Raw genomic sequence first — 26678 nt, 5'->3', positions numbered from 1 at the left:
TACAATCTCAGAATCACCACATGTAAACTACAGCAAACAGTTTCCACTTCATTAGTGCAAAATAATGCTGCAAAATCAGTGTCAGATGGGTTGGCCTCAGTGAGGCCAACGAGCTCCAGAGATACTTGGGTTTTGTTACGTGGCTTCACTCACTGAGGTCAGCTGTGTCACTTGGCATAGGGAGCAGCGATTCCTTCCAATGGGAATGCTGCATGAGCGGTCAGATGCCAGGTGATTCAGAAAAATAAACCCGGAGAGGGGTCTTTTATCAGCTGTTGCCTGTGGCAGAGGTGGTTACCCCTATAAGCCCATCTTCTAGTGGCCAAACTCCAAGACAGCCTTCACCGCTCTCGCTGCTGAGGGTTTTGGTGATGGTAGGAAGGAGGGGAACACAAGTCCCATGCCTCGGAATGGACACCTGGATGCTCCATCTGGACACCTGGGGTTGTGCCTTGACCATAGATGAAGGATGGACGCCTTCGAGGCTATCAGCCTGATCGCAGTCACCGCAAAGCCTTCATTTCTGAGTTGCACCTTCAGGTCCAGAAGTACAAGTGCTGAGGTGGCAGGGACCTGGTGTGGGGTGCCACCTTGGCTGGCCCTTCAGCAGATGTGTGACCCTCCCTGCTGTAAACACACTGTCATTTTGGAAAGTTGTTCTAGAAACTTTTGCTCCAAGTTTCAGCTCAGATTTGCTTATGACTAATCTAGATCCTGTTTGGATGCCAGGGTGATGTCTCAGCCAAGCCATTTGTTCTCCTCCGGCGTTTCCTTCCCGACCCGCAGCCCAGCCTTCTCTCTGCAACAGTTGCCCACAGGGCAGCTCTCTGCCCCTGTCCTGCCCGCTCCCGGGGCCGGGTCCCCTCCTCAGCCTGGCAGACAGCCTTTGGAAAGGATGGGGTTCCCCTGCTGCGGAGAGCACAGGCAGCGCGTGGCTGGGTGCAGAGGGCACCACTGCTCCCTTTGAGCCACCACTTGATCTGTCGCTGGATAGAAAGCTGTGCAGCCTTCCTTTCGCAGGCTAGGCAAGCCAAGCCACTGCGTTTGTTCATGGCTGAGAAGAAAAGGGGCTAAAATGACCTTTCCTTCTCCCACCAGCCATCAAGAAATCGAGGCTGCATTGCCCTGAGCACAAGCTGGAGCAGCCCCTGGGCTGCGCTGACCCTCCTGGGCTGGGGACGGTGCCTGGGGAGCGATGGAGGCTCAAGAAGAGCCTCCTCGGGGAAGGATGTGCAAGCGTCTCTGCGTGGCGAGGGTCAGAGCCACGCTCCCCTCTGCCCCCAGAGCAACAAGCAGCTCCTTTCCCAGGGCTACCAAATCCCTAAAATCAGCTCAATGAGCAATACAGACATTGCTGCGATCGCCCGGGTGTCCCAGTCGCTGCTAGATGGCACCAGCTGAGAGCCGCAGCCAGGAAAGCACTGAGGTGTTTGCTGAACTGGGATTAATTTTTTTTTTTTTTTCCCTCCAAGGGCGACTATGAGCTGGTCAGCACAGGAACCAGCACTGAAATTGCTAAGCTGATTTAATGTAACTTTTTTTTTTTTCCTTTGAAAAAGTATCTAGAAAGAGAGTAAATCATTCTGCTGATGATTTAAATGAATTGGAAGTGATCTAAGCCAAACTTGCACTGAAATTACAAAAAATACGAATGATGCGGATTTAAATGTCTTTTCTGCAGAGACCAGTGTTTAGGTATAAAAAGTGGAGAGAACGTTATTTAGAGCTTGTTTCGAGGTTCTTTCAAATGGTGGAGAGAAAAGACACCTATATTGGAATCCCTTTTGAAATGTTGCATGTATTTTACTCCGTACGTCCAATACAGTTCAGGTTTAGGTAAAGCCATTCACCGTAACTCCCGATGACCTAACTCAGAATTATTTTGTCTTCCGCAAGATGTGCAGACACCCGCTGCGAGCAGCGCAGCCGGGAGCGGCGTGTGAGCACCGGCTCCCCCGAGGCTGCCCGGGCTCCGCCAGCGGCCCCGCAGCGCCGCGGGTGCCCCGCACGCCCACGCCTGCCGCAGGGAGCGCGAAGCCTCTGTTAGGAGCCAGCCGGGGTTTTGGGGACACCGGGGGAGCCATCCCCAGTGACCTCCCCCTCTGTCCCCGCGGAATGCCCGAGCCCTGGTTTTATTCTGCCTGAAAAGGTTGGGGGTTTGGGGGTTTTTTGTTTGGTTGGTTGGGTTTTGGTGTTTTTCTTTTTTTTTTTTTTTTTTTTTGTGCCGGCCGCCTCTCCCCAGCCAGGCAAAACCCCGCAGCTGAGAGGCTGCCGAGGGTGGTGTGATGCTCTGACCTGCCAACAGCAATTCAGGGCTGTGTTTCCTTTCGGAAAAGGCATTTGCATATCCCCTATTCGCTTTATTTGGCTAAATACATTTGAAAAGGCGAAAGCTCTGGGTCATTGAGACTGAAGAATGGGCTGTCTGAGGGCCTCCCCCCACCTTAACTCTTTGAAACTTTGCTCCAGTGTCCGAGAGACACGTCTTAAAACATCCAGAAAGGGGGATTTAAAGGCTGCTTTTGCAGCAGGGAAGGGGAAGGGGGCTGGAAACGGGGAAAAGCCTGACAGCAAGGCGGTAGCGGAAAGGTGCCCTATAGCTCTGAGCTGAAAATTCACTTATGGGCAGCCATAGACAGACTTGGGGAGAGTTTGTGAAATGTAGCATGGACAGAAATGCCTTCATGAGGACTTGAAAATATCTGTGAGAATAGGAGAGCAAAAGCAAGTTATGGGAGTGCCAGGCACAGAAACGTACAGCGTGCTGCAGGGTGTGAAAAGCAGAAAGTGGAACTGGCTAGAAACAAAAATACAAATAACCTCATTGCTGCTTAAGTTAACAAAATAAAAAAAAAACCAACCAAACAAACCCTAAAGCAACAGCAAAGATCCTGAAAGACAAACCAAGTGTTTAAAAACATTCAAACAATGTAACCACTTGTTATTACTGTCAGAAGAAAAGAAAGTTTCAGTGAAGTATTTAACTCTGAACATTTAAGAACATCTCAAATCACAGCCCAACCACAGATTTCTCAAAAACCTTCCATGAGATGATGCCAATCCTCCCTTTTCCCTCATTCTCCAGCCCAGGCCCTCGCCGCGGGGGGTAGCGGAGCTGGGTGCGGGCTGTGGTTGGGGTCTGGGGCTGGTGGGTGCCAGCCCCGTTGACGTGCGTGGATGCAGAAGGGAGCCCCGTGGACCAGGGCAGGATAGGGCCCCGCACCCACTGCGCTCAGCTGCAAAATGGAGACTCTGCTTCTGGATGCCTGTAAAATGTTTTGAGGATGACAGCTGGGAAGAGATGCGTAAGCAATAAAATCATCATCGTGGGTTTATTTTTGTTCTTTTGCCATCCATTGGCATCCTTGTGGCGTAAGGAAATGGAGGGCTAGAGGGAGAGGAGGCAGAACCACTTGCCTGGTAGCTTCACAGGAGTGTTCCTAATTATTGAATTAATCCTCTATTCATGCAGTATGTGTCCTTCCCGCTGCTCTTTGTCAATGGTCAAAAATATACACCATATAATCAATACAAGCATAACATATCACCCAAAGTTACAGAAAGGAAAAATTGACTGCTAAAAAGAAACACAAGGCAGTAAAGTTCTCCCATCTTTTACATGACTTTCATTATTCTAATTTGTGGCTGTTTTTTATTTCGAGTCGTGGCAGGATTTTCCATGGATGGGCCTTAAGGAACATAGAGATACTGTTGGCAGGCTTCTGTTCAGTAACTGAAGCTCTTGCCCTGGGTCCTGAAAGACGAAGCAGCAGTTTTTACTGAGTTGTCCTCAGAATGTTGAAGTGCCATGTGGGCCACTGGGCCATGGAGCAACGAAAGCCCAGGACCTCCCGGGCCTGCTCCGAGCCCGGTGTGGTTGCCTGGTGGTACAGCCTCCGTTAGCTGCTCTGATGGCTCTGCATCCTCCCGGCCATAAGCATCACTCTGTTTAGAATTCAACCTTAATCTGTTTCTCATTAATTTTGATAAAGCATAAAAGCATAGAGAAATTCAATACATTACTCTCTCTTACAGTACTCTTATTTCATGTTGCGTTTGGTTGTGAGCATTGAAAGTGCTGTGATTTACTGATACAACTTTTCTTTTTCCTGGACAGGTGAGGTCTCAGCCAAATCCCATAAAAAAGTCCCTTGAAGTCTTTCCATTGATTTTACTGGTAGTTGGATCTCACTGGGCTTTAGACTGAGCAGTAATCAGCACAAAAGGTGAAGTCTTATTTCCTTTGTACTTGTAGAGTATAAACATCCCTGCTACTTAAGACACAAAGGTGAGGGGCAGTTTGGGGCAGCTTTCTACAGAAGCAGAAGTCACTTGAGTCCTGGTTTGAAGCACAAAGGGCTTTGTAGCCCCTCTTGCCTTGGCCGGGTCCTGGGTGCTCAGCACCTCTGGGCTCAGCCCCGCCAGCCCTCAGCCTCGCGTTGCGCAGAGCACAGCGGATACATCTGCAGGAGGATCTTGCGCGTACTTGAACTGTCCTCTGAGTTCCAGTGCCAAAGGCTTTTAGAGCAAAGCCCTGTTTATGGTGAACTGCATGCTTTTCCTCAGCCGCGTGTCCAAAAAAGGAGGTTGTCTTCCCATAAAATGCTCTCGCAGTTACTCTGCTCTGCAAATCACCTGGCAGAAAATGCTGGGGCATTGAGGAAGCTTTTATTCTGTGTATTACTTAGAGTTTGCTTACGTCCATCTTCCCTTAAGGTAGGAAGCTTAAAGCCAGTTTTCTCCCTTTGTTCTGTCTCATGTTTCTCCTATGGTTGTTCCAGCAAGCGAGTCCTTATGCCGTGTGTATGTGCAACAAAAGCAAGACAAGAGAAAGGGAATTACTGCTCAGGTTATTTACCGGGGAGGCAGAAGGGTCTGAAGCTGTCCTGAAACACTTGTTTTACTGAAGTCCTCCACCTGTGCTGCGGGCACATCACCCACTGTCATCTCCACACAGGTAGGCAAGAGCATCCCTTACCAACAGGTGCTTGAAAGAAGACATCTTATAAATAAATGCAGCACAGTAACTTGTTTTTAATCCAATATTTATTTAAAATCAGTATTCCCACACGCCCTCTGGAGCACTCCATCAGGAACACAACTGTGTTGTATCCGTGGGCTACAAGCACCCAAATGCCCAGCCAGCCCGGGGCTGCTCACACACCTGAAATATTTTCCTGACTACAAAGTTTCTGCCAAGCTGTGGCTCATAAGGAACAAAGGGGCAAGAATCTGAGCTGGGGAATATTGCTGAGGTCCCATTAAGCCAGCACTGTGATGCTGATTTACACCTGCAGACCATTTAGGCCAGTACTCCCTGCCCTACCCCGGCAAATTTATGAATTAAGCCTGATTGCAGAACACCCACATCTGAGCCAAAGGAGTGACGCTTGACAAGCTTGCCTGAGATCTCATTAAATATTCTCTTCATTCATGAGCGTTAAGTGTTCTTTGAGAATTCTCCATTATGCACTCCAAGTGCACAATATCGCAAGTACAATTTAGGACAGGTCAGACAGAAACTTTATTAACTACGATAATAGTGAAAGAGTGCTCAGGCAGCATCTCGCCCTCTACTCCCCTCTTCTCTGCTAAGTGATTGCAGAGATCCAGCCTATATATGGTCTCAGAATAAAAAAAAAAAAGAGGTGAGGAAGACAATAATTTCAATATTAACAAAGCCCGGGGAGGGATGGACTCCCCAAGTGCCTTGCTAGCTGCCACAATTCCAGGAAAGAAAGGAGCAGTAAATAGGGTGGCTGCGTGGCGGGAGGCTCCTGGGGGGGCCCAGCGGAGCGGCCCGCCCAGCGCTATCTCAGCTCGGACGCGGGGAGCTGGAAGCAGAGACTGTTAGCTTTCAGCTGAACCGAATGTTCTTTTAGTTAGTATAAACGTCTTAGCCAGACCTCTCAGATCTTAAATGTTAATAATTTTACCACCACAAATGAATTGCAAAGTTTTTGTTTTGTTATTACCAGTGTAAAGTAACAAAAACTGGCTTTGGCTCAAATGCCAGGTTTTTTCTTTGCTTTTAATATATGTAACAATATAAGGGTGGTGTTGGTAATAGTTATTTTCTTCCTCTTTTATTGACTCAGCCGATTTAGATTTGTTCTACTCAAGCTCTGAAGTTTCTAATTTAGCAGACTAGGGCTGGCAATGCAGACTTTCTCAGTGTCAGAAACTTCATTTTATGGTGACTTTTCCCAAAGGAAAAAAAAAACCTGACGCTGTCTTTCATTTCAAACCGAGCATTTGCAGGAAGGCTTTGCAGTTTTACATCCAAAAGCCTCGCCTCGAGTCTGTTAGGAGCCGTAAAGCTTCCAGTATGACAAATAGATGTGTCAAAAAATCATGCAATATTCAGTAGCAGAAGGGGCGAGTTTTGCCCATCTGCGGGAAGCTGGGATGAGGCTCCCACGGCCGGGGTGCGGCGTCTCCAGTGCCTGAAGGGTTACACCGGGGCACTGCTGCCGCGCTAATACAGCCTAAGCTGATATTAGCCAAGCTTAACTTCTTTCAGCAGTTTGCAGATGGGAAGGGGGTGGAACGTCCTGGAGTCAGCAGTTCTTCAACAAGTACTGAGCGCCGGCTCCGGCGGCGGGAGCCCCAGCCATGAGCTGACTGCCTGCGAGGGGAGCGGAGGCTTTCCCCGGAGCTGGTAAGCCCCAGGCTGAGTTTTTATTATTATTATTCTCGAAATCTCGGTGCGGAGCCCGGGTGGCTCCGGGCGGGACCCCGCAGGGCTTCGCGCAGCCCCGGGCGGCCGCAGGCTCTGCGGCGGTTGGGCTCCGGGATGCCGAGCAAAAATAAAACCGCAAAAAAAAAAAAAAAAAGGGGGTGTAGGAGACCCCTCTGTGCAGAGGGGGACCCCACGGGTGCCGCTGCTGCGGGAAAAGGTGGTCTCGGCTGCGTTTCTTGGTGTTGCAATGCGGGGAGAGCCCGCAGAGAGATGAAGCGCCAGCACCGGCAGAGTTTGTGGCTTTTGCAGTTTCCTGTTGTTTCAGCTGTTTCTAACAGCCCGGGGGGGACGGGACGGACGGGACGGACGGGACGCTCCAGCCCGGCTCCGCGGGGGGTGACAGCGCGGCCGGGGCCGGGGCCGCTGGGCTGGGGAGCCCCAGCCGCGGGAAGCCCGGGGGCGGCTGCTTCCAGCCCGGGCCGCAGCCCCGGGGTCGGGGCACCTCGGGGGGCTCACGGCGGCAGCAGCTCTGCCTGCAGCCCGGCCGTGTGCCCGGGACGAGGTCACTTGGATGCAGAGGGGGAGGCTGGTTTCTGGGGCTGCCCCGGGAGGGCTCTGTCGGTTTGGGCTTCATTCCCCGACACATCAGGGCTCGTTTCCGATAGCAGGAGCTCTGCAGAGACGGGCAAACTTATTTAGTTGTGGTTGATACCCTGCGGGTTTCTAGGCTTTCTGTATACCGAGTTTCAACCACCCGGGCTTTAAGGTAGGCTCTTCGCGATGGATGTTGCTGTTTGCGGGATTGCCAAATGCTGCTGAGTGATGTGTGCCTTTGCCAAAGCTGTGCAGCGGTTGCAGGTTAGAAGTGTTAAAGGTCCTGTGGGATCCTCATCACATACTGTGGATTCACACCTCCTTCAAGCACGTAACCACGTGCGTGGCCCATCCACGTGGGAAGAGCCTGCTGGTGCGCGGGGTGTACCCTGGTGTTAGGCACTGAACGTGGACACCTTGTCAGTAGGCATGAAATGCCTGCTCTCGACATCGAGTGCGGTTTCTTGCTTGCCCTATTGCATTAGTGTGTGCCCGTCCCTGGTGCACACATCCTTCGGCATGATGGGGACAGGCTGGGTTGGGGATGCGAAGAGGATGCTTTCAGGGGTTTCAGAGAGGCTCCCGGAGGGTGGAGGGTCCCCGCTTGTTCCTGGTGGTTACAGCACGGTGGGCCCGGCACGGCTGCTCGGTACAGCTGCCGAGGTGGCTGTGTGCAGCTGCAGGGCCTCCTCGGAAAACCTGCAGAAACCAAACACGGTTATTTGCTGGTTTCCAGTGCAGTGAGAGCAGTCCCTAACGCGGTGACCATTTCTGCAGCGAACGGTCTGTTTTTACTGGCTTCACGTGCAAGAGAGAAACATGAAGTTATGTTCCTTTAAAAGCATGGTGATATTCTCGCGCACAGAAAAGATGCGGAGATTATTTTGAGAAGCTCTGGCTGTTTGTGGGCACTGTGTTTTGGTGATGACCGTAGGCCGCTGGCGCGAGGCCCGGGCAGGCAGAGGGCACGGCGGGAGCTGGCAGGGCTGTGCAGCGGGTGAGGCTGCCGCACCGCCCTTCTCCTGCCTGTCCTGCTGCCTGTCCCCTGCCTGTCCCCTGCCTTCTCTGCCTTCAGTCGACCTGCAGCGGGAGGAGGGAGTTGCTTCCCTTCAGGTCTTTTGGCACATGACCTGCCTCTTTCTTAACCCTTATTTTCTTGCCCCTTATCACACTGCAAGGTTGCCAAATAAGCCTTGAGCAACTTTCAAAGCCTTCTTTGGCTGCTAGTTTGTTTTGGGATAAAGCCTGGGCTCGATTCCGGCAGTCACGTTATATGTGCACGGGATCTGGATAAACCCCTGCTCTCTCCAGGTGTACTTATACCTTTTGGGTCCCCTCACTCCTTCCCGTCTGCATGGGTCCTGCAGAAAAGCACTGCAACTTGCAGGGCACTTGATTGGTAATTAACCTGGTCTAATTATAGACAGCTTACCGTAAGTCAGGGATACAACTGTATTCATTATAGTTAGATCACAGAATCATAGAATCGTTTAGATTGGAAAAGACCCTTAAGATCATCAAGTCCAACCGTTAACATAGCACTGCCAAGTCCACCATTAAACCATGTCCCTAAGCACCATGATGACCGTTACTTTTTTTAAGCTCCCATTTTCAATGTCATTTTCTAGTCTCAGATTCCAGTGTGACAGTCATAACGCCGTCTTCATGGGCGCACAGTGGACACACAACTGGCAGAGGGCCTTTGGGTCTGCTCATTGTTCATATGGCTCTGCTTTTACCGCGGCGGCAGTTCAGCAAGTTTTGGAGCTCTTCAATCTGTAATATTGGCTTAAAGAGAATTGCTTCTTATAATATAGAGTGCTTAGCTGTTACACGGTACAAGCTAGCAGGTCTCAGCCTCAGTCTGTGTCTTCTGCAGCAGCAGATGAAAATCTGTTGTGTGGTATGCATGGGCAGCATCCAGGAGATAGCAACAGGCCCAGTTTCCAGGATCTTCACGTCTGGAGGCAATGCCAGCTGCAGTTTGGCCCCCTTGTCCCTGCTGCAAACACTTTCTACATAACTGTTGATATTACAGAAGGCAACACAAAACTGAAATTTGACCAAATAAGAGTTTCAGTCCAGTCTGAGCTGTCAGTGAAAGAATGCAGGCTAACGCATGGCTGGGAAGTGGTGCACAAAGTGTTCCTGTTCTTTCCTATCCTCTGCAGGACTAGCTGTGAGCATGCCATTGCGTTGTCTCTTAAATGTTATGGAAGGTCTTCTGTTATAAGCTTGTTTAGCTTTCTGTGTCACTTTGGATGATGCATTCGCAGGGCTGCCATACATGCCTGAATGTAAAGCAATGGCCGTGCAGGATGCTTGCAGTGTTATTCAGAAACCACTTTATTCTGGTACTGCCGCCAAAAGAAACAGCAGCAACAAACCCAAAAAGGTTTGCAGCTGGATCAGTCCCCCTGCGCCATTCCCTGGGCCACTGCACAAATATTTGTGCTGGCGCCTGGGAAAGGCAGGGTGGGAGTGGGAACGACGCCAGGGGCAGGAGGCAGGCAGGAGGCAGGCAGGAGGGCTCCTGGCACTGGCAGGGCTCCTACGCCATCCAGCCGGGGCCCGGGATGTAGCGGGGCATCGCAGCCTGCGTGGGCTCGGCTGCGGTGTGCTCCTGGCAGGGCGGGAGATGGGTCTATGGTGGGTCGAGGAGCTGCCCTGCTCCCACCGGCCATGGCCAGGTAAAGCGCGGGTCGGCCCCTGTGACCAGTCCCTGTGACCATATGCGGCAGTTCCAGCATTAAACGAAGCCACCCTGAGCCGTGCTGCTGCCAAGGGCTGCAGCTGCCCTCCCTGCATGTACGCTCTGGCTCCGCCATGGCACCAGTGCTTATACCATATGATCGCCACAGGCGGGGATTTGGTTGGAAACTAACCATTTTTTCTGTTACTTTTGCAGGACCGTTAGTTTTGTGCCAGCTCGGTTGCCTGCTCTGCCCAGCAGCCATGCACCCCATGCAGAGAGAAGGCAGAGGGGAGCACTGGCTGCTGTGGGGGAGCCCCACGGCTCCATCCAGCAGTGGTGTGGGTTTGGGTCCCCCCATCCTGCTGTGCAAACAGCGAGCAGAAATCAAACCTGGTGCAGTGTGTGCACGCAGTGGGAGAGCAGCCAGGGCCAGCTCCTGCCTTCTGGTGTCCCTTCAACCCCCTGTGTCACTGCGACCGGTCTCGCACATACTGACCATGCAGACATGGCCAAGGGCAGGGTGTGAATGGTCATGGAGAGCTCAGCCGGGCTGGGAACTGGCAGCGTAGGGACCTGCCTGCGTGCCTGTCCTTGCCTGGCAGTGACCTGCTGTGGGGACAGAGCAGAGCCAGCCCACGGCAGCCGGGGCAATGCGTACTCATGTACCTGCTCCTTCCCTGCCTGGGCATGCAAGAGTGGAAAATTTCACCCAAAATCTCCTTTCCTCCACCCAGGCCTGGGCTAGGGGCTTTGCAGACTTAGCTGGCTACGGAGGGCCTGGCTCTGGCATGTTCAGGTGGGAGACTGAAAATGAACCCTGGAGCAAGCTGCAGAGGGGGTTACACCCCGCCTGGGCGCATTGAAGGGCAGTGTGTAGTCTGCAGCGGCACGGAAAGAGATCCCCGGGGGCTCTGGGTAGCCGGTGGGCTGGGGCTGGGAGTGCAGGCTCAGTCGAGGCTGCGGCAGACACCACTATTGCAAATTGCAGCCTCCACTGAGCAATGCAAGGTGTGCTTTTCATAAAAGAAACGAAGGAAAAAAAAAAAAGAAACTAGAACAGTGAAATGGGAGTTAGCAAGGCCTGTAGCTGCACTTCCCCAGCCCGCTGGGTGCTGCGGTTGGACACCTCCTTTTCTTCCCCTGCTGCATCTGGCGGGTGGTCCCTGCGCCTCTGCATTGACCAGCGCTGACACTGCTGCAAAAACCTCAGGTTACTGGGGTTCTTAGCTGGACCATGGCCTCTACAGACAGTACTAAGGCTTGTTTAAATCCAATCAATATTTGAAGGCAAATGGGAAAACTTTGCCTGGCAACAAGCCGTCAAGCCCTTTGCAGAGCACCTTCGTCTTTCTGCTCTGCAAAACCCGCTGTCGTGGGTGCAGCTGCCTTTTCCTTCTCCATTCAGTGCTTCTCTTTGTACTCTGCCCCAGATAACTATTTTTATGCAATTATTTAAGCTGTTTGTTCACTGCCTGTCACACGGCATTCAAGTACCATATAGTATATGGGACAATCAACCATTGACGTCACTCAAAAAAAACCAAACCACCAAAAAAATCAAAAACCCACAAAGAACCACAACAAAGCCTCTTCTTCACAAGAACTGAGATTTACAAATGATCATGGGTGCCTCTGGGAAGTGGGGGAGCTTTGCAGATGCTCTGGAAGCAGCCGAACCCCAGCCCTGGCAAGAGCAGCACCTTGGTGCAATGCAGGGATGGAAAACAGCCCCACTTTAATGATGCCCGCAGGGCACAGCGCTTAAACGTGAGCCCCAGCAAACGTGCACAGGATTCACTGGCATCTGTAAACTTTTCCATAAGGCTGAGGGGCAAATTCTCTACTGCTTTAGTTGCCTCCATGGGTTGCTGCCGTGGGCCGTGCTGCCTGCGAGCCAAGAAAGCAGGCAGGGTGCGGGCAGGGAAGGATCAGGCTGTGGTTTCCCCAGATGAAACTTTGCAGCCCCTGAGCTGGTTTTGGCACAGCTGTGTGAGTGGTCTCGATAGAGCTGCAGGCAAAAGACCAAAGAGCCAGAAAACCACATAGCTTTGGGGGTTTGCTTTTTCTTCTGGCTGGGTTATCATTTAGCTTGGAGGAATCGCCTGAGCCCGATTTGGGCAAGCAAACACAGCAGCCACGCTGGCATGAGAGGGATGTGATGAGGACAGCGGGTGCAAAAATATCCCAGCTGGATTTTGCCATCTGAACTTCATTCTCTGCAAGCACAGGCTGAGGTTTTTAGCCTGGCCAGTGAAACCTTGTGGCTCTGATTCATCACCTGCTGGCGCTGGGTAACATTTTAAGGACGTTTCAGCAGTTAGAGGAGCTTTTTCATCACTGTGCCTTAAGCAATTGATAGATTTCAGAGACAACAGAGCTCTGAGCTGTTGAATTTTTCTCTTCTGGTAGGAAACTTAAAATACTTGCATGGGCTTCCTAATGCTTCATTATCCAGAGTGGCGGATTTGGACCAGGATCCCAATCTCAGCTTTCCCGTACACATGAGTCACGGTGGCTTCTGAGTACGGCTGTGCCAATCTGCTTGGGGGTGCGAAAGGTATTTTTAGGTTGGTGCACATCTGTGAGCTGTGCCTGAGCATGGCGAGGTGTGGGACCAGAGCATGAAGCTTTCTGTGGGGCTCTGGCATCAGCGGCTGAATAGGTGGACTCGATGCAGAGGGATGAGCCAAGCCGGCGGCGTGGCTCCGAGCATGGGGCATTTCCAGCCAGCCGGGTGGTGGATTTTGCTCTCTGAAACATTACAAGTGTGTAAAGTAAGATCTCCGTGCAGCCACTGAATTATTTATTGAATAATTTCTCTTGGCAAGGGACAGTAGATATTTTAGATACTTTAAATACCTCTGTTTATGTGCGATTACTGTGCTCTTTCTGTAAAATTGGACTTTCAGGACATTGAGCTCCTTGTTAGCATTTTTCCCTTTTTAGTGGATGCTTGCAAAGATCTTGTGTCTTGCAAATGCGTTTCCTTGCAAATGCATTTCTCGGCAGCGCAGAGCAGGAGGGAGCGGAGTCCAGGAGGCCAGTGCCGCTTCTCCGGGTTGCTTGGAGATTCCCATCCTTTGTCTGCACCTTGCCTTCGGCGTTGGGGTGGCTGGAGAAGGCTGGTGGGTCAGCGGGGCTCCTGCGCCCAGGGCTGGGCTCTGCCGCCAGCTGGGTCCCTGGCTGGTGCCGTGGTCGCGCTGAGGAGGAGCCTGTGCTGTTCACACACCAGATACTTGGTGAGAAGGATTTTTTTCAGGAACACAGAGCGGGAGTGTGAGATGTCTCTGCAATAATGCTAGTGGCACGAGTGTTAATCATCAGTCACCCAGAGCAGGGGGAAATTTATATATATATTTTTTTATATATGTATATGCACATGTACACACAAGCATATACATCCACATATGCAGATACATAATTTTATGTGTATATATATGTATATATAATGGTACCAAATTCTTTGGCAGCCTTCGCTCTGAGACAATTTTTCTGCACCAGGCATTTTTCTGCCTGCCTCTCCTAAAAAAGTCTCACTTCTATCACTGGGCCAAGTTTATACCACAGCCCCAACCACATGCTGAACCAGTCCCTTCCATTCGTCCCTGTCCTCTCCCTGCTCCACGCAGTAACTAGAGGTCACACAAAAGCATTGCCAGCTTCCTCGCCGTGAACTTTATTTGCCTTATTCCTCTCCAGCAGATCAAAGAGGCTTGACCCGGCTGTAAAGCCTTTTTCCGTGGCAGATAACTCTGCCTTGCTGATCGGGGAGGGCCAGCACTGGGGGGGTGAGCGGGGAGGCAGTGGCACGGGGGCAGTCGCTGATGGCCTCACCGCTTCCAGTGCCCCAGACACCCAGTTTGGGGTGCACTGAGCCCCTGGCCGGCTCTGCCAGCATGAAAGCAGTTCAAGCTAAAGAGGCTTATGTACCATTGAAACCTTGTTCTTTAATAGTCTTGTTGGCAAACAGCCAGTTTAACAGATTGGACGGGTCTGATTCCCAAAGGAAAGGGATAAGGACATTTTTCATTAGTAAAAATAAAATATAAAAATGATAACCTGCTTTTATTACATTTCTTGCTCACTGGGTGATTCTCCAGTGCCACAGCCTCGCAGGCGTTGTGTGCTCTTCCTCCCTTGTTCGCCATCCATGCAAATAGATGTCCAAGAGCAAATATGTATTCTGCATCCATTGCCTCTCACACCTTATGTTGTCTGAGTCCTGGCATAATAATACAAAAAAAGCAATTCTATCTCTAAACTGGTTCCTTTTTTTTTTCTTCCCTTCCCAATTATGACTCACTGAATTATAGTGGAACCATAGTCAATGAGGACTAATGCCTTTGCTTTGATTCTTAAATTAAATGTAAAATTATAATTTGACCCTGCAAAGAATTGTGTAATCTGAGTAAAACACAATAATTGTGGTCTATATATGGTTGCACTTGGGAGTCAATTATTTCACTCACAGTGGGTAAAATTAAGCATCTGCAAGTTTGTTTTGGTCTGGTTTTGGTGGGTAGGGGGCATTCTTTTTAAATGGAAAACACAGTTTTGATGAAAATTATACTGTCCCAAAAATCAAAGCAGTGATACATCACATGGAGGCCGTGGGAGTTTGCTTTGGTGTGATCTGACTGAAGGCGAGAGACATTAAATGGGGAAAAGGGCTATAGGGAAACGTCTCTGTTTAGAGGAGCAAAAGCAGGTAAAGTTTAAGGAAGTTTTAAATAGTATTAGCCTCGGCTTGGCTGATAATCCCAATAATTGCTGAATCCCAAGTAGTTACAGCTGATTAATCCTTGCAGAGTACAGAGGGTCTCTGTATACTCATCTAAGTAAGCGCGAGATGGGTCGGGGCTGCGGAGTCGCGGCGGCCCAGCCGCTCGTGGAGGGATGCAGGCCAAGTAATGATGTATTTCGGGTCACTGCTGTGGCAGCGTGTTTATACCGCAATTACCCGTGTAGGCCAGGAAGCGGGTAGGAGTCCTGCAAAAGCATCTGAGCCAAGTATCACTTGTCGTCGGCTTTGTTTCGGGGCTGTTTACTGGATTTCTGCACATCGATTCGTTCATTGTTTCAGATGCTTTTGGTGCTCATATTTTCCCCTTTATGTTTGTCACCCCCTTTGCTCTTTCTCAAGCAGCCTGTAGGACTCGCAGGTTGTCTGGCTTCGTGTCTCGTGGCAGCGCAACTCTTCTGTGAGGTTTTCAGTCGCTCTCTGTAATGATCAATAAGTATATAATGGCATCTCTCTGGGATTAACACCGTTCAGCTGGCTTTGTGCCCGCTATGAAGTCTGGTGTTACCATTTCCATAAACACTATAGTGTAAAACTATTAAAGCAGAGAATAAAATTGATCTAATCTCAAACTGGTTGAAAATAGAAAGGGGGCCAAGTGCCCTGAGCTTCCCAAATTTTCTTCTCTTTAATTAAAACAAATGGGAAAAAATCTGCCAGTTTGGAATAAACTGGATATTGCATTTGTGGCTGAAGCACAACAAAGGCTGGAGTTCAGTTTCTGTGGTTGGAGATATCGTTAGATCACTTGTTCTCATCAAATCTTTTGCATCTCTGTCTGTGCAAGTGTGAGACCAGCCTGCTGCAGAATGGCCGGTGTCCCTGCTCCTCGGCTGAGCCCGACCGCAACCCAGACGGGCCTTAGACTGGGAGCTGAAGGTTCATCCAACTCCTCACCTTTTGTGCCCATAGAAGCAAAATTTGCGGAGGTGCCCAGCAGAGGCTGGCCTGGCTTCGTCTCTGGTTTTAATTACAGCAGTGATTAGGAATTCATAGCCTGTGGTCTCCCAAGAGCTGCTGCCCTGGCCAAATTGGAGAAAGTCAGTGGTACCTGAGCCGCATTTAATGACAGCAGCTCCTCCCAGGATTGCTGTCCTACCACATGCTTGCATGAAGCTTGGAAAAACTAAAAAAAAAAAGAAGAAAAAAAAAAAAAAAGAAGAATTGAAGAATTGTACTCTGCAAGCAATACACAAAATCCCTAAATGCCCTCTGCCTGCACGTTTACAGCAGCCTCTGTGCACACGTTTTCAGAAATACATTAATCATTGCAATAGCTTTTGTTTAAATTAGCAGATGGGTTCCAGTGATGCAGTCTGATGAATGCCTGCTGGTTTTATGTATCCCTGTGAATTCTGATGCTCCCTTACCCTCTGTAAATGGAGACTCTTACGTAGTGACAAAGCCACAGGATGATTTGAATCCTCATCTCAAAGTCATCTGAACCTTGTGTACAGAGTACTGTGAGCGTGTTTTTCTTCTGCAGGGGAAGGGAAGGGAGAATGGTCCAAATTTTGCTGGGTGCTTCCTTGTGCAAATCTTCTGTCACTGACCCCGTTTCAGGAAAGCAACTACAAATCTCAGAGCCTGGGGTCTGCAGAGCCGAATGTGAGAAAGCACAGCTTTAAGAGTTCAAAAAGCTCATATTGTTTCACTTGAGTGAAATCCCTCTAAATCTGCCTCTCTGGATTGAGATGTTTTAGATCCCGTAAATTCTGTTTCCTCAGTGAAATGAGTGAGCAGCCAGTGCTGTAGCCAGGGACACGGATCTGCGGCGGCTCATGGGGATATTCCTCTTGCTGCAGCTCGCACTCTGCAGGCTCTGAGCCATCCTCTGTCTGCTGGCTGCATTTTGTAGTTTCCCCACTGCAAATAGTTAATTCTCTCAGACATACTGAAAAGCTGCTTATTTGATTTTGGTTTAGTGCTATAAAGTCAAATGTAAATAGCCTTTTTTTTTGTGCTTGAATATAGGGACAGTAATAGACGCTTTGCTTAGTTTCCAATGTAAAATGAATCACCCGCCTCTTCTCTACCCCGCTGTGAATGCATGGTGGGCAGGAAGATGAAGGCATCTCCAAAGGAGTTCTCCTTCCCAAGCAGGCGCCCGCGTGCTGACGTAATGGTAGGAAGGATGTGATTGCACGGCTGCACAGGACGGGTAAAATTTTAATTGCATTATGCACACACCAGTACTTTGAGGCTGTTCCCACACTGGTTTATGTCACTAAAACTCCATTGACTGCACTGGAGTTACAGAATCACTTCCAGCAGGAAAAGATCAAAACTGAATGGCACAATAGTGCCATTTGTAACTGAAAAAATAAATAAATAAGCATTGTCCCTGTGGTGATGGCCTGTTAACAAAGGCTGGTCGGTGATTCAAAGCCCAGCGTCACTGCTAGCTACCCAGAGGCTGGCTGCAGAAGCCCTGTTCACCCCAAACCCTGGGCGCGGGAGGTTCAGACGTGCCGTCCAACTCGGGCAGCCCCAGGCTCGCCCGTGGCTGTTCCCTCCTAGCGACTAACCGGCACTTCTTCCTTTCTCCGAACTGCTTTCTTTTCTCCCTCCTTGCATATTTGTTTCTCTTTTCTCTGCCATGGGAATACTTTAGAAATTCAGTGGTAATGTGAAGTCCTGTTTGGAATAAATGGAAGTGTCAGGGTTTCCACGTGCCACGTGCACGGACGCTGTGCTCCGCTCGCTCGCTTGCGCCCAGGGCTGCTTGCTCGTGGGGCGCACGTGCCGCAGCAGGGCGGTGGATTCAGATTCACCGCAGGCAACAGAAATGGGGCAAAACCGCTGGGGAAGGGGTGCAGAGGGCATCCAGCCGCTGCTCCTGAGACCGAGGTGACGGCAGCGGCTGCTTGCGGCACGCTCTGGGATGTGACACTGCCTTGCTGATGGGAAACCCAGCCCAACCGTGCTGGCTCTTTTTTATTATTATTTATTGTCCTGATCACATGAGAAATACATGCACAGAGAGCGCGTGACCGTGAGGCGCTCCCCCGCTCAGCTCGACTCGTCGGAGCAGGCTGTGATCCGGGCAGCCCCGAGCCCGGTTTCGGCAGGTGGGGCAGAAGCAGCCTCCCCTGGGTAGGAGGGTGCTGGGGTGTTTCTCCTCTCTCTGGTCTGTGGTGCTCCTCCCAAACACACCTGGGCCCCTTTCCTGGCCACCTTCCCAAGGCAGGTTTGCTGCCTGGAGCAGATCAAGTACCACCTCATCACAAATCACTTTGGGATTGCGAAAATCAAGATTAACAGTCGCAAAAGCCAAGCCGGATGAGCTTTGTAGTGCAAAAATCAAATGTGATAAGCAACAGGGGTCAGTGACTGAAGTTACAGATCTCAGGTTGAATAAGAGGATTCAAAGGTGCTGGGAACTTCCCTTGACTGGGTAAGTTCACTCTTGAGAACAGGATCTTGTTCTTAATGCATATGTTTAGTCTTCATTGAACTTAGATTATTAAGTGAAAGTGGGAAAACATAAGCAGATGAGTTTGTGAACCTTCTCCTTACCACTAGCACTTCTACTTAATTCTCCCAGGGATCCCCCAGCACACTTATCACTGCATTTGGGCAGAAAACTAAATGGATTTCTGCTTCCAAGTGTATTTTCTGATATTACTTGCCATTACTGGCATCTCCATCACCGTGGCATCCTCTGAGATGCCCTGCGGTGTACTTAAAATGAGTCACTAACAAGAAGTACTTACATATTTTTTTATTTAATCACAAAGTATCTAAGAGATTCCTGCGACCATGAAGTCTGCAAGGATTTTAAGTTCACCATGGAAGTGGGCCAGCAGCGTCCATTGAGCAGAGAAAAGTGAATTTCTGTCTTCCAGTCATACTTATTTATTTAATCCAGCTGATGGGGTTATAAATGAAGGATCTGGGCAGCTGTTCCAGGGATATGATCTGCTGCATGACAAAAACTTCAGGTCAGTGGGAAATAACATCCCAAGTAGGAATTTAACAGAAGGCAGCAGAATGTGGCACAAGTGGTCAGAAATAATAAATGTACCACAAGCATTTAATTGGGAGAAATGTTCTGATTTTTCCCCTGGGAGCGGATGGAATGAGTGCAGTTTGAGTAGTTTCCCTGTAGGTCTTGTGTAATTTTGGCTGCTTGTCACGAATGGGTGAGGGATGATTTATAACGCTTAAGGAATCACTGACAGACATATTAGCAGAAGTGGTTTTAATATGTTGTGAAAGTGTAACTTAACAAAGTTTGATGGCAAGGTTCACTCTATTAGCTACTGCATGGAAAAATCGTACTAAGGGAAATTGAGTTACACTCGAGTTAGCGTGATTTACAGAGAGATTGAAGATGCAGAGGATAAGGAGGACCCTCCTGCCGAATCACGGGGTTCAGAAAGGACCCCTTGCTTTCTAAACCCCTTCCTCAGAGAGGAGTCTGGGTGCGGCTGGACCCAATCCTAGTCCCACACTTGGTCAATGGTTTATGTCTAAAGGATTATATACGCAAAGCTTATATGTTTCATTAACCTCAATTCGGCATGCAATTAAAGTTACTAAGGAAAAAAAAGTTACGTGCGATATCGGTCACTTACCAAAGATCTGTCATCGGAAAAAGGTCTTTCTGCCTCAAGGAGCAGCCTTGAGGGGTGTTGGGGGGGCGGGGGAAGATCACCGCCATGCAGCCACACTGCCTAACAGGGAGAGCTCCAAAAAAAGTGCTCTCAGGCTGTCGTTTTTATAGGATAAAGTGGTTGGCTTGTAGTCAAAATACGAGAGGTAGAAAAGGTAGGCAGGAGATTCCTTGTACCCACAAATTTCTTTGTTGTTTCCTTGATAAAGGAGTCGCTCTGCTCCTTTGTGGGTTTGCAGAAAACAGATTAAAAATAGAGGAATTCATGGCCAGTCTACAGCTCAGGCCTTTCTCTCTTTCGGAACCTGCACCCAGCCACTGCCAGTCTGTTCGAGGGGTCGAGCGCACCCGTCGCGCTGCTGCAGCACGTTTTGCCTCGCTGCAGGGGCAGATGCTGCCAACAGCACCCTGCTCATGGCACTCCGTGGTCCACGGTGTCCCTGCCACCGCCCCAATAAGGGGAATATGTTCCATGCAAACCCAAGGAGCACTGTGCCCATCACTTTGCTCAAGCCAAATACCTCCCAGCAATTAGAAGTGATTCTTATTTATTCTTATTCTGTATTAAAGCATCGTATCTTTTTGGTAGAGTAAAAGTGCGCTTTTGATGAGTCTAGAGCAAATTTTTAAAAATCCAGGTACTGACATATATGACACCTGACACGTGTCAGGGGGATGCAAAGTCAGTAAAGGTGTAATCACACTTTCTTCGTTATCTGCATTGTAACAGAAATAGTTTTATTCCTGCATTGTACAGGGTCTGGCATCCAACACTTGTTCTTTTTATTGCAACCCTGACTCTCACGATCCTTTTGCCAGTGCTGCCAACTCCAGATGTCCATGGGTGCCCTGCACCTGGACAGATGTGCATAAAGGCCTGGCCCTGGTGCTCCCCGGGTGATACCCACAGCCGAGCGGGGCAGAAGCCCGTGGCAGCTGCTGCTTCAACTGTTCCCACGAGCACCTTCCCAGCTTTCCGCTTTCAGCTTGGTGCACAGGTGGATACAAAACACCGCTCACAGGCTGATGTCGAGGGAGTCATTCTCAAGAGTTCAGTGTAACCAGCAACCGTGGCAAATTGGGCAGCTGCCTTGGGTGGGACAGGCTGTGTTTCTGGGAGCAGTTTTAAGTGGGACTTGCTGAAATGCCTTTGCACAAATAGCTAATTCATCAGTAAATGAATAGCTCCCTCACGGAGCTCACCCACTTTTTGTAGTTTGCTAGTAAAAGTGTGTTTGGCAAGCTGCTTTTCATAGCTTGATGTGGAGAAATATTGAGGGGAGAAATCAGCACTCTGTCTCAGTTCATCCTGACATCATTGCAGCCACGTAGGCAATATTTTATCAGGTGTGGAGATTTCTGGAAACGTGCTCAAAGCTCATGAGAAAATTACCCCATGGTGGGTATTGCCTAGTAACATCATCTGGGTGCTGTTTTATTTGCTGTGATCATTGCAACCATTCTTGGAGGGGCTGGGTTTGCAGAGTCGGGAACTCTTGGGGGAGCAGAGGTGGCTGCGCTATGCAGGGCTGGCACCGGAGTGAAGCATCTGGCCCGAGGGATGAGTGGGCCAGAGCCCACAGGAGGGAGATGGCCCCGAACATGGGCTCTGTGTCACTGCCACCGCTCCCTGCTGCCCCCTGCCACGTTGTAGCCCCGCAGTGGGTGAGGTTAATTGTTCACTGTGTTTTTTTGCTCGTGCAAATGTAAAAACCTCCTCCAGAGCCTTGTGCGAGGGGTGCCCCCCTGTTTGCAGGCTGGCCTGTGCCGGCCTCCAGAGCTCACTCGGCACAAATACGGAAAAGGCTGTGAGAGGGTAGTCCTGACCTTCAGCATAACCCAGACACTGTTCCCAGGAGGAAAAAAGCTGGTTAGTGTTAACGTCAGTGGTGCCATTGTGCGGGGAGTCCTGGCCCCGCCGTGGGAGCGAAGCCCCTCCATTAATCACTCAGTAGCTCTGCAGGCTGGAGCGAGGCCAGATGGCGAGAGGAAAGGGGCTGCCTGGGCTCCTGTGGCAGAAAAGCTTTTTCTTTAAGATCTTGACTGCTGGTAAAGTCATAAATAGTGCTGTGGCACTTAACAGGAAACCTTGACTGTTTGGATCCCCTCCTCTGCAGCATCTGCTTGGCTTGTCCCTGGCAGGGCTGGCGGTTATTGGAGACTCCCTGGCAGGGGAGTGATACGGGGCCATTACTGTAAATACAAGTTATTTAAAATGCTTCTTGTGTACTCAACACCCAAACACAAGTCCCCTGAGGACAGCGTCACCTCACACCCCAGGAGCAGCGAGCTGGGTGTCCAGCTCCTCTCTCCAGTGGCTGTTTCTGCAAAAGGCAACTTGCAGTGGCTGTGTTTGGAAAGATGCCTGCTGAGCTGCTTGCCCTCGGCTTTCCCAGCGAATAGCTCTCACTCCGCGAGTCTGGCACAAGCCAGACCGAACAGCAGAGAGCCGCCCTCCCTGCGCCCACAGCAAAGCGATGCCGGCAGGTCCAAAGGGAATGAGTTGGGGATGGCAGAGTGTTACTATCCTGTGCCATAAAACTTGTCCCCTTGCCTGTCTCCTCCATGCACGGAAAAGGAGAAAAGGTTTTATTTTTGTGTTTAGCTTCAGCACTGTCAGAGCAGTGCAGGGGCTGGCAGCAGGGGCTGGGGGGTCCCTAGCAGCCCCACTCTGTCCGAGGAGCCGAGGCTCCAGCCCTTCTCTTCTCGTGCCAGGACCGCACCCTGTGGACCGCCCGTTGGGGAATGCCCCGGCGTTTCTCCCTCCCGGGAGCCTCCATCTCCCCTGCGGAGCACCCGGAGGCGTCGCGTCCGGCGGGGCTGCAGGGTGGGGACCCTGCGGTGGCGTGCTCTCAGCCTGATACTCCGGCACTGCCTTATCCCCACTCTGCAGTCGCTCGTTGTTTCTTCCAGGAAACATTTAAGTGATGAACTGAAACTTTCCTTGGCTTGAATCACCTATAATTTACCCTGATGTAAATCATAAGGAACTCGAAGTTGAGAATGTGAAGCCAGCATAAAGGCAGAAAGTGGTGTTTCAGAGCGTGTCTGCACAGCATTTTGCACACAGAGACACGCTGGCTTTGCCCCGCTCCATGTGAGCCGAGGGCTTGTGGCCGGAGCTGGCGCCGTGCTGCCCGACGCTGCCGTGCTGCCCGACCCTGCCAGGGGCTGCAGCCACCACGCAGCCCCTGTCCTGCTCAGGGAAGGCAGAGCAAGCTCCTGGCAGCCCTGAGGGTACAGTCGGAGCTGGATCCCAGAGCTTGTCACAGCATCCGTCTGCTACAGATAACTGCAGGTGCATTGCCTAATGTACGTTTGTACTCAGTTGTTCTTTAGGAGTGAGCTATCTGCTCCCGCTCACCCTTCTAGGGATGCTTCCTCCTTTCTCATATCTCTTCCATAGATGCTGTTCTTCTTAAGTTAAGGTTGCTGTTGGTAGGCAGCCCTGGGGGTCAGCGGAGCAGTGTGTTTGCAATGGCTGACAAGGGAAAGCGTGTCCTCTGCTTCCCAAGCCGTGCAGGGACCCGTGCTGCCCACGCTCGTCCTGCAGCGTGACCTGACCGCATCCTTCTGGCTCTTGCAGAGTTTGCCATTTCACTCGTGGAGAAGATGCAGGCTCAGGAAATCCTGCGGAGCCTGCGGCTCCCCGAGTTTGACGACCTCAGCCAGTTTTTCCGCAACCTGCCGGCCACGGCGCTGGTGGGCATCGGTGCCTTCGCGGCCGTCATCGCCTACTGGTTTGCCAGCCGGCCCAGGGCCGTGAAACCGCCCTGCGACCTGCGGATGCAGTCGGAGGAAGTCGAGGTGAGGCCAGGGGCACGCCGGACGGAGAGGCTGGGTTTCACCCAAGGTTTGCATGCCTGGAAACGACCACAGGGGATGCCAGGAGGTGCTGTTGTCTGTTTGGAGGGCTCCCCAACTTCATCCTGAAGTTGGTCATGTAATGCGCTATGCCAGGGATCACTTCACTCCTTAATTCACCTTTTTCTGAAAACTGGAAAACTAGAATACAGCCCATTAATTTATTCTCTCAGGTTTTCAGTAACGTTTTGGTCTTGGCTTTGCTTAACCATCCGTGACCAAAAATTGCAGGAGCTGCCATTGCATGGGAAGAACCACTGAAAGGCAAGAGGTGATAAGATCAAATCAGCTGGCCCTTCTTGTGCGTGCCCATTACTGAGTTTGCTGCTGCAAACTTTGTAATAATAAGAAAAAGTAGACCCGAATCTGTGCTTAGAGGCTGAGGAGTTATTAATTTTCATCCTTGCAAAAGGTTTTAAAGTTTAATGAAGCTGGTCCATTTTAAAGAGCAGAAATATTTCTGAAAATTGTTTCCACTTAAATTAATATCTGAAAGCGTGATGAGAATTTTTAAAGCCTTTTGTGATGTCCACTCTAAGACCTTATTGTCTTCAATTCCAACAACTTTTTTAAAGGGTGGGAGGAATTTACATTTTCCAAGACAGTTTTCCTCTGTGGTTAGGGCTTCAGTGAGACTTTCTTCTGGCTCACAGCGCAGTCCCAGTTCGGTCACTCTCACCCTGCCTTGCCCTCTCCTAAAACACCCCTACTGAACCCACACCCTGGGGTCTGGAGTCTGGCCTCTGCTGTAGTCTGTCCTTCGTGTTGGTCTAGATGTCCTTGAGAAGGTGCCTGTGGTGCCAGCCCTGGGGACCTGTGGAGCCCAGAGCAGTCGCTCCCCCAGCATGTCCCTACTCCATTACTTGCAGATTTATAATTCCTCCTCAAATCTCCTTGGGAAATATCAACCATCTCCCGTGGCAATGAACCGGGTCAAGTGCTCCTCTCTGGGAAGGTGGTTCTCCATGTTACTGAGGTGCTGAGCTGGACGTCCCACCTCTCCTGTCCTTTTGGGTGTTGGGGCAGGAACACGGTGGTGGCTGCAGAGGCCTGTCTGGCATTTGGGGGGTGTGCTGCTTCATGGTTTGGGGTTTCCCTATCTCCTGCCCGTCAGGCGGTGCTGACAGCTGTGTCACATCATGTCACGTTGTGTCGCACAGGGTCTGGCCGGGGCACGTCGGTCGGTGATCGGGGACAGCCCGCAGCTGCTGACGCACTACTACGACGATGCCAGGACCATGTATGAGGTCTTCAGGAGGGGATTCAGCATCTCCGGTGAGAGCACGGTGACGAGGAGGCCTGGGAGCAGAGGTGGGGAGAGGTGGAGGACCAGATGATGTAGAGGCCCAAACAGTGCAGGAGGCTCAAAGACTTAGGGACTCTCAGAAAGCGTAGAGGCTGAAAGAGCATGGGAGCCCATAAAAGTGTGGGAGGTCCAAATGATGTAGAGGCCCATTTGGACTCAAAGGCCAAAGGAGCGTGGGAGGCCCAAAAAGGAGTGGGAAGCCACCAGAATGTGGGAAGCCACAAAATTGTAGAAGTCAAGAAAGTGAGAGGCTGAAAGAATGGGGGAGGCACAAATAGTGGAGAGGCTGAAAAAGTGTAGGAGGCCCCAAGGGTGCAGGAGGTGCAAAGAGCGTAGAAGCAAAAGGAGTATGGGAAGCTGAAGGAGATACGATTGTTGAAGGAGAGAGGGAGGCTGAAACAGTATGGGAGGCCAAAAAAGCACATAGGCCCAGAGAGCATAGAGCCTAAGAGAGTGTGGGAGGCCTAAAAACTGTAGAGGACTATTACATGTGGGAGGCCAAAAAGGTGTGGGAGGACAAAGAAGAGTGGGAGGACCCATGAGTGTTGAGGCCAAAGACTAGGAGGCCTGAGTGTTGAGGCTCGAGAAGTGTAGAGGCTGAAAAAGGTGTTGGGCGGTCAATAGAAGGGGTGGGAAGCCAACATATTGTAGACGCCGACAAAGGTGGTGGGAGGCTGATGAGGTGTAGAGGCTTATAAAGGTGTGGGAGGCCATTGAGGCGTGGGAGGCTGACAAGGTGTAGAGGCTGACAAAGGTATGGGAGCCGACAAGGTGTAGAGGCTGATAAAAGTGTGGGAGGCTAAAAAGGTGCGGGAGGTCAGCAAGGTGCAGAGGCTGAAAAATGTGTTGGAGGCTGACAAGGTGGAGATGCTGAAGAGGTGTGGGAGGCCAAAAGTGTGTGGGAGAATGAAGAGGTGTGGGAGGCCAACGAGGTGTAGAGGCTGATAAAGGTGTGAGAGGCTGAGGAGGTGTAGAGGTCAAAGAGGTGTAGAGGCCAAAAAGGTGTGGGAGGCCCATTGAGAGTTTAAAGGCCCAAGGAGTGTAGAGTCCCCAAACTTGTAGGAGGACCAAGGACTGTAGAGGCCCAGAGAGTGTGAGGCCAAAAAGGTATGAGAGGTCAAAAGAGTGTATGAGGCCAAAATATAGTGGGAGGATGAAAAGGTCCATTGAGGGTGTGGGAGGATGAAAATGTGTGGGTGGCCGAAGAAGTGAAAAGGCCCCAAAAGTGTGGGAATCCACAAAAGTGTGGAAGGTCAAATGAGTGTAGTGGCCCAAAGAGTGGGGGTGACGAAAAGGTGTGGGAGGGAGAAAGAGGACCACAGAGTGGGAGGCTCAACTGGTGTGGGAAGCCCAGCAAGTGGACATCTTGGAGAATGGGGGGCCCAAAGAGTGGAGGCCAACAGAGTGGGAAAAAAATGAAGGGAGACCCAGAGATGGAGGCCCAAACAGAGTGGGAGACCTGAGGGGCAGAGGCCAGGAGAGTGGGAGGCCCAAGGAGTGGAGGCCAAGGAGGGAGGAGGCCCAGGGAGGGGCGAGGCGGGTGCTGCAGCCTGCGCCGTCCGTAGTGGTGCAGGCACTGCTTTTGGAGCGTGGGGGTTATAATTAGGGTTATTATTTTTAACGTGCATTATTTTGCCCTTAATGCCATTGACTTTTGCTGTGCAGTCTCTTAGCACCACAAGATCTTGTTGCTGCCACTGGCAGACAGCTTAACGTCCTGAATTTTGCAGCATCAGCAAAGCTCATCATACATTATTCATTTCCAGAACATTTATGAATACATTAAACGGGGCTGATCCGGGCATAGAACTGTGGAATGCAACAGAGCTCTTCCTCTGCTGCAAACGCTGATACTTATTTCTGCTTGTTGCTGCCTTTTCATCAGTAACTCATCCAGCTTACCTTTTATTCCACAACAGGGCTGAGTAAGCTCTGCCAAAAGCTCTTAGGAAAGCTGAGTGTGGTGTATCAGTCCATCGCCCTTACCCCATGGTCAATGGCACCATCAAAGAGCGCTCACACACTTGGGAGACATCATTTCTCGCTCCAGAAAGCTTCAATGACTCTTTCCTGCTATATCATAACTATTTCTGTGTCCACTGCTTATGACATCCTGCC

At 50.7% G+C, this 26678-nt stretch overlaps 1 protein-coding gene across 2 annotated transcripts in view; it reads left to right on the top strand.

The window, feature by feature from the left end:
- Positions 1–6571: 6571 nt before the first annotated feature.
- ACSL6 (acyl-CoA synthetase long chain family member 6) overlaps positions 6572–26678 on the top strand; it is a 45444-nt gene continuing 25337 nt past the window's right edge. The window contains exons 1-3 of one of the 2 annotated variants that reach the window (XM_082324402.1): positions 6572–6661; positions 22977–23197; positions 24415–24529. In XM_082324402.1, coding sequence (XP_082180528.1) covers positions 23003–23197; positions 24415–24529 — 310 coding nt within the window. In that variant the 5' untranslated portion in view covers positions 6572–6661; positions 22977–23002. Of the gene's footprint in view, positions 6662–22976; positions 23198–24414; positions 24530–26678 lie in introns of those variants that run through there. The other variant, XM_082324401.1, reaches the window with a different exon arrangement.

This window comes from Platalea leucorodia (assembly GCF_965183815.1).
Source record: "Platalea leucorodia genome assembly, chromosome: 11".
Taxonomy (NCBI): domain Eukaryota; kingdom Metazoa; phylum Chordata; class Aves; order Pelecaniformes; family Threskiornithidae; genus Platalea; species Platalea leucorodia.
This window is presented reverse-complemented; position numbering and strand designations above follow the sequence as displayed.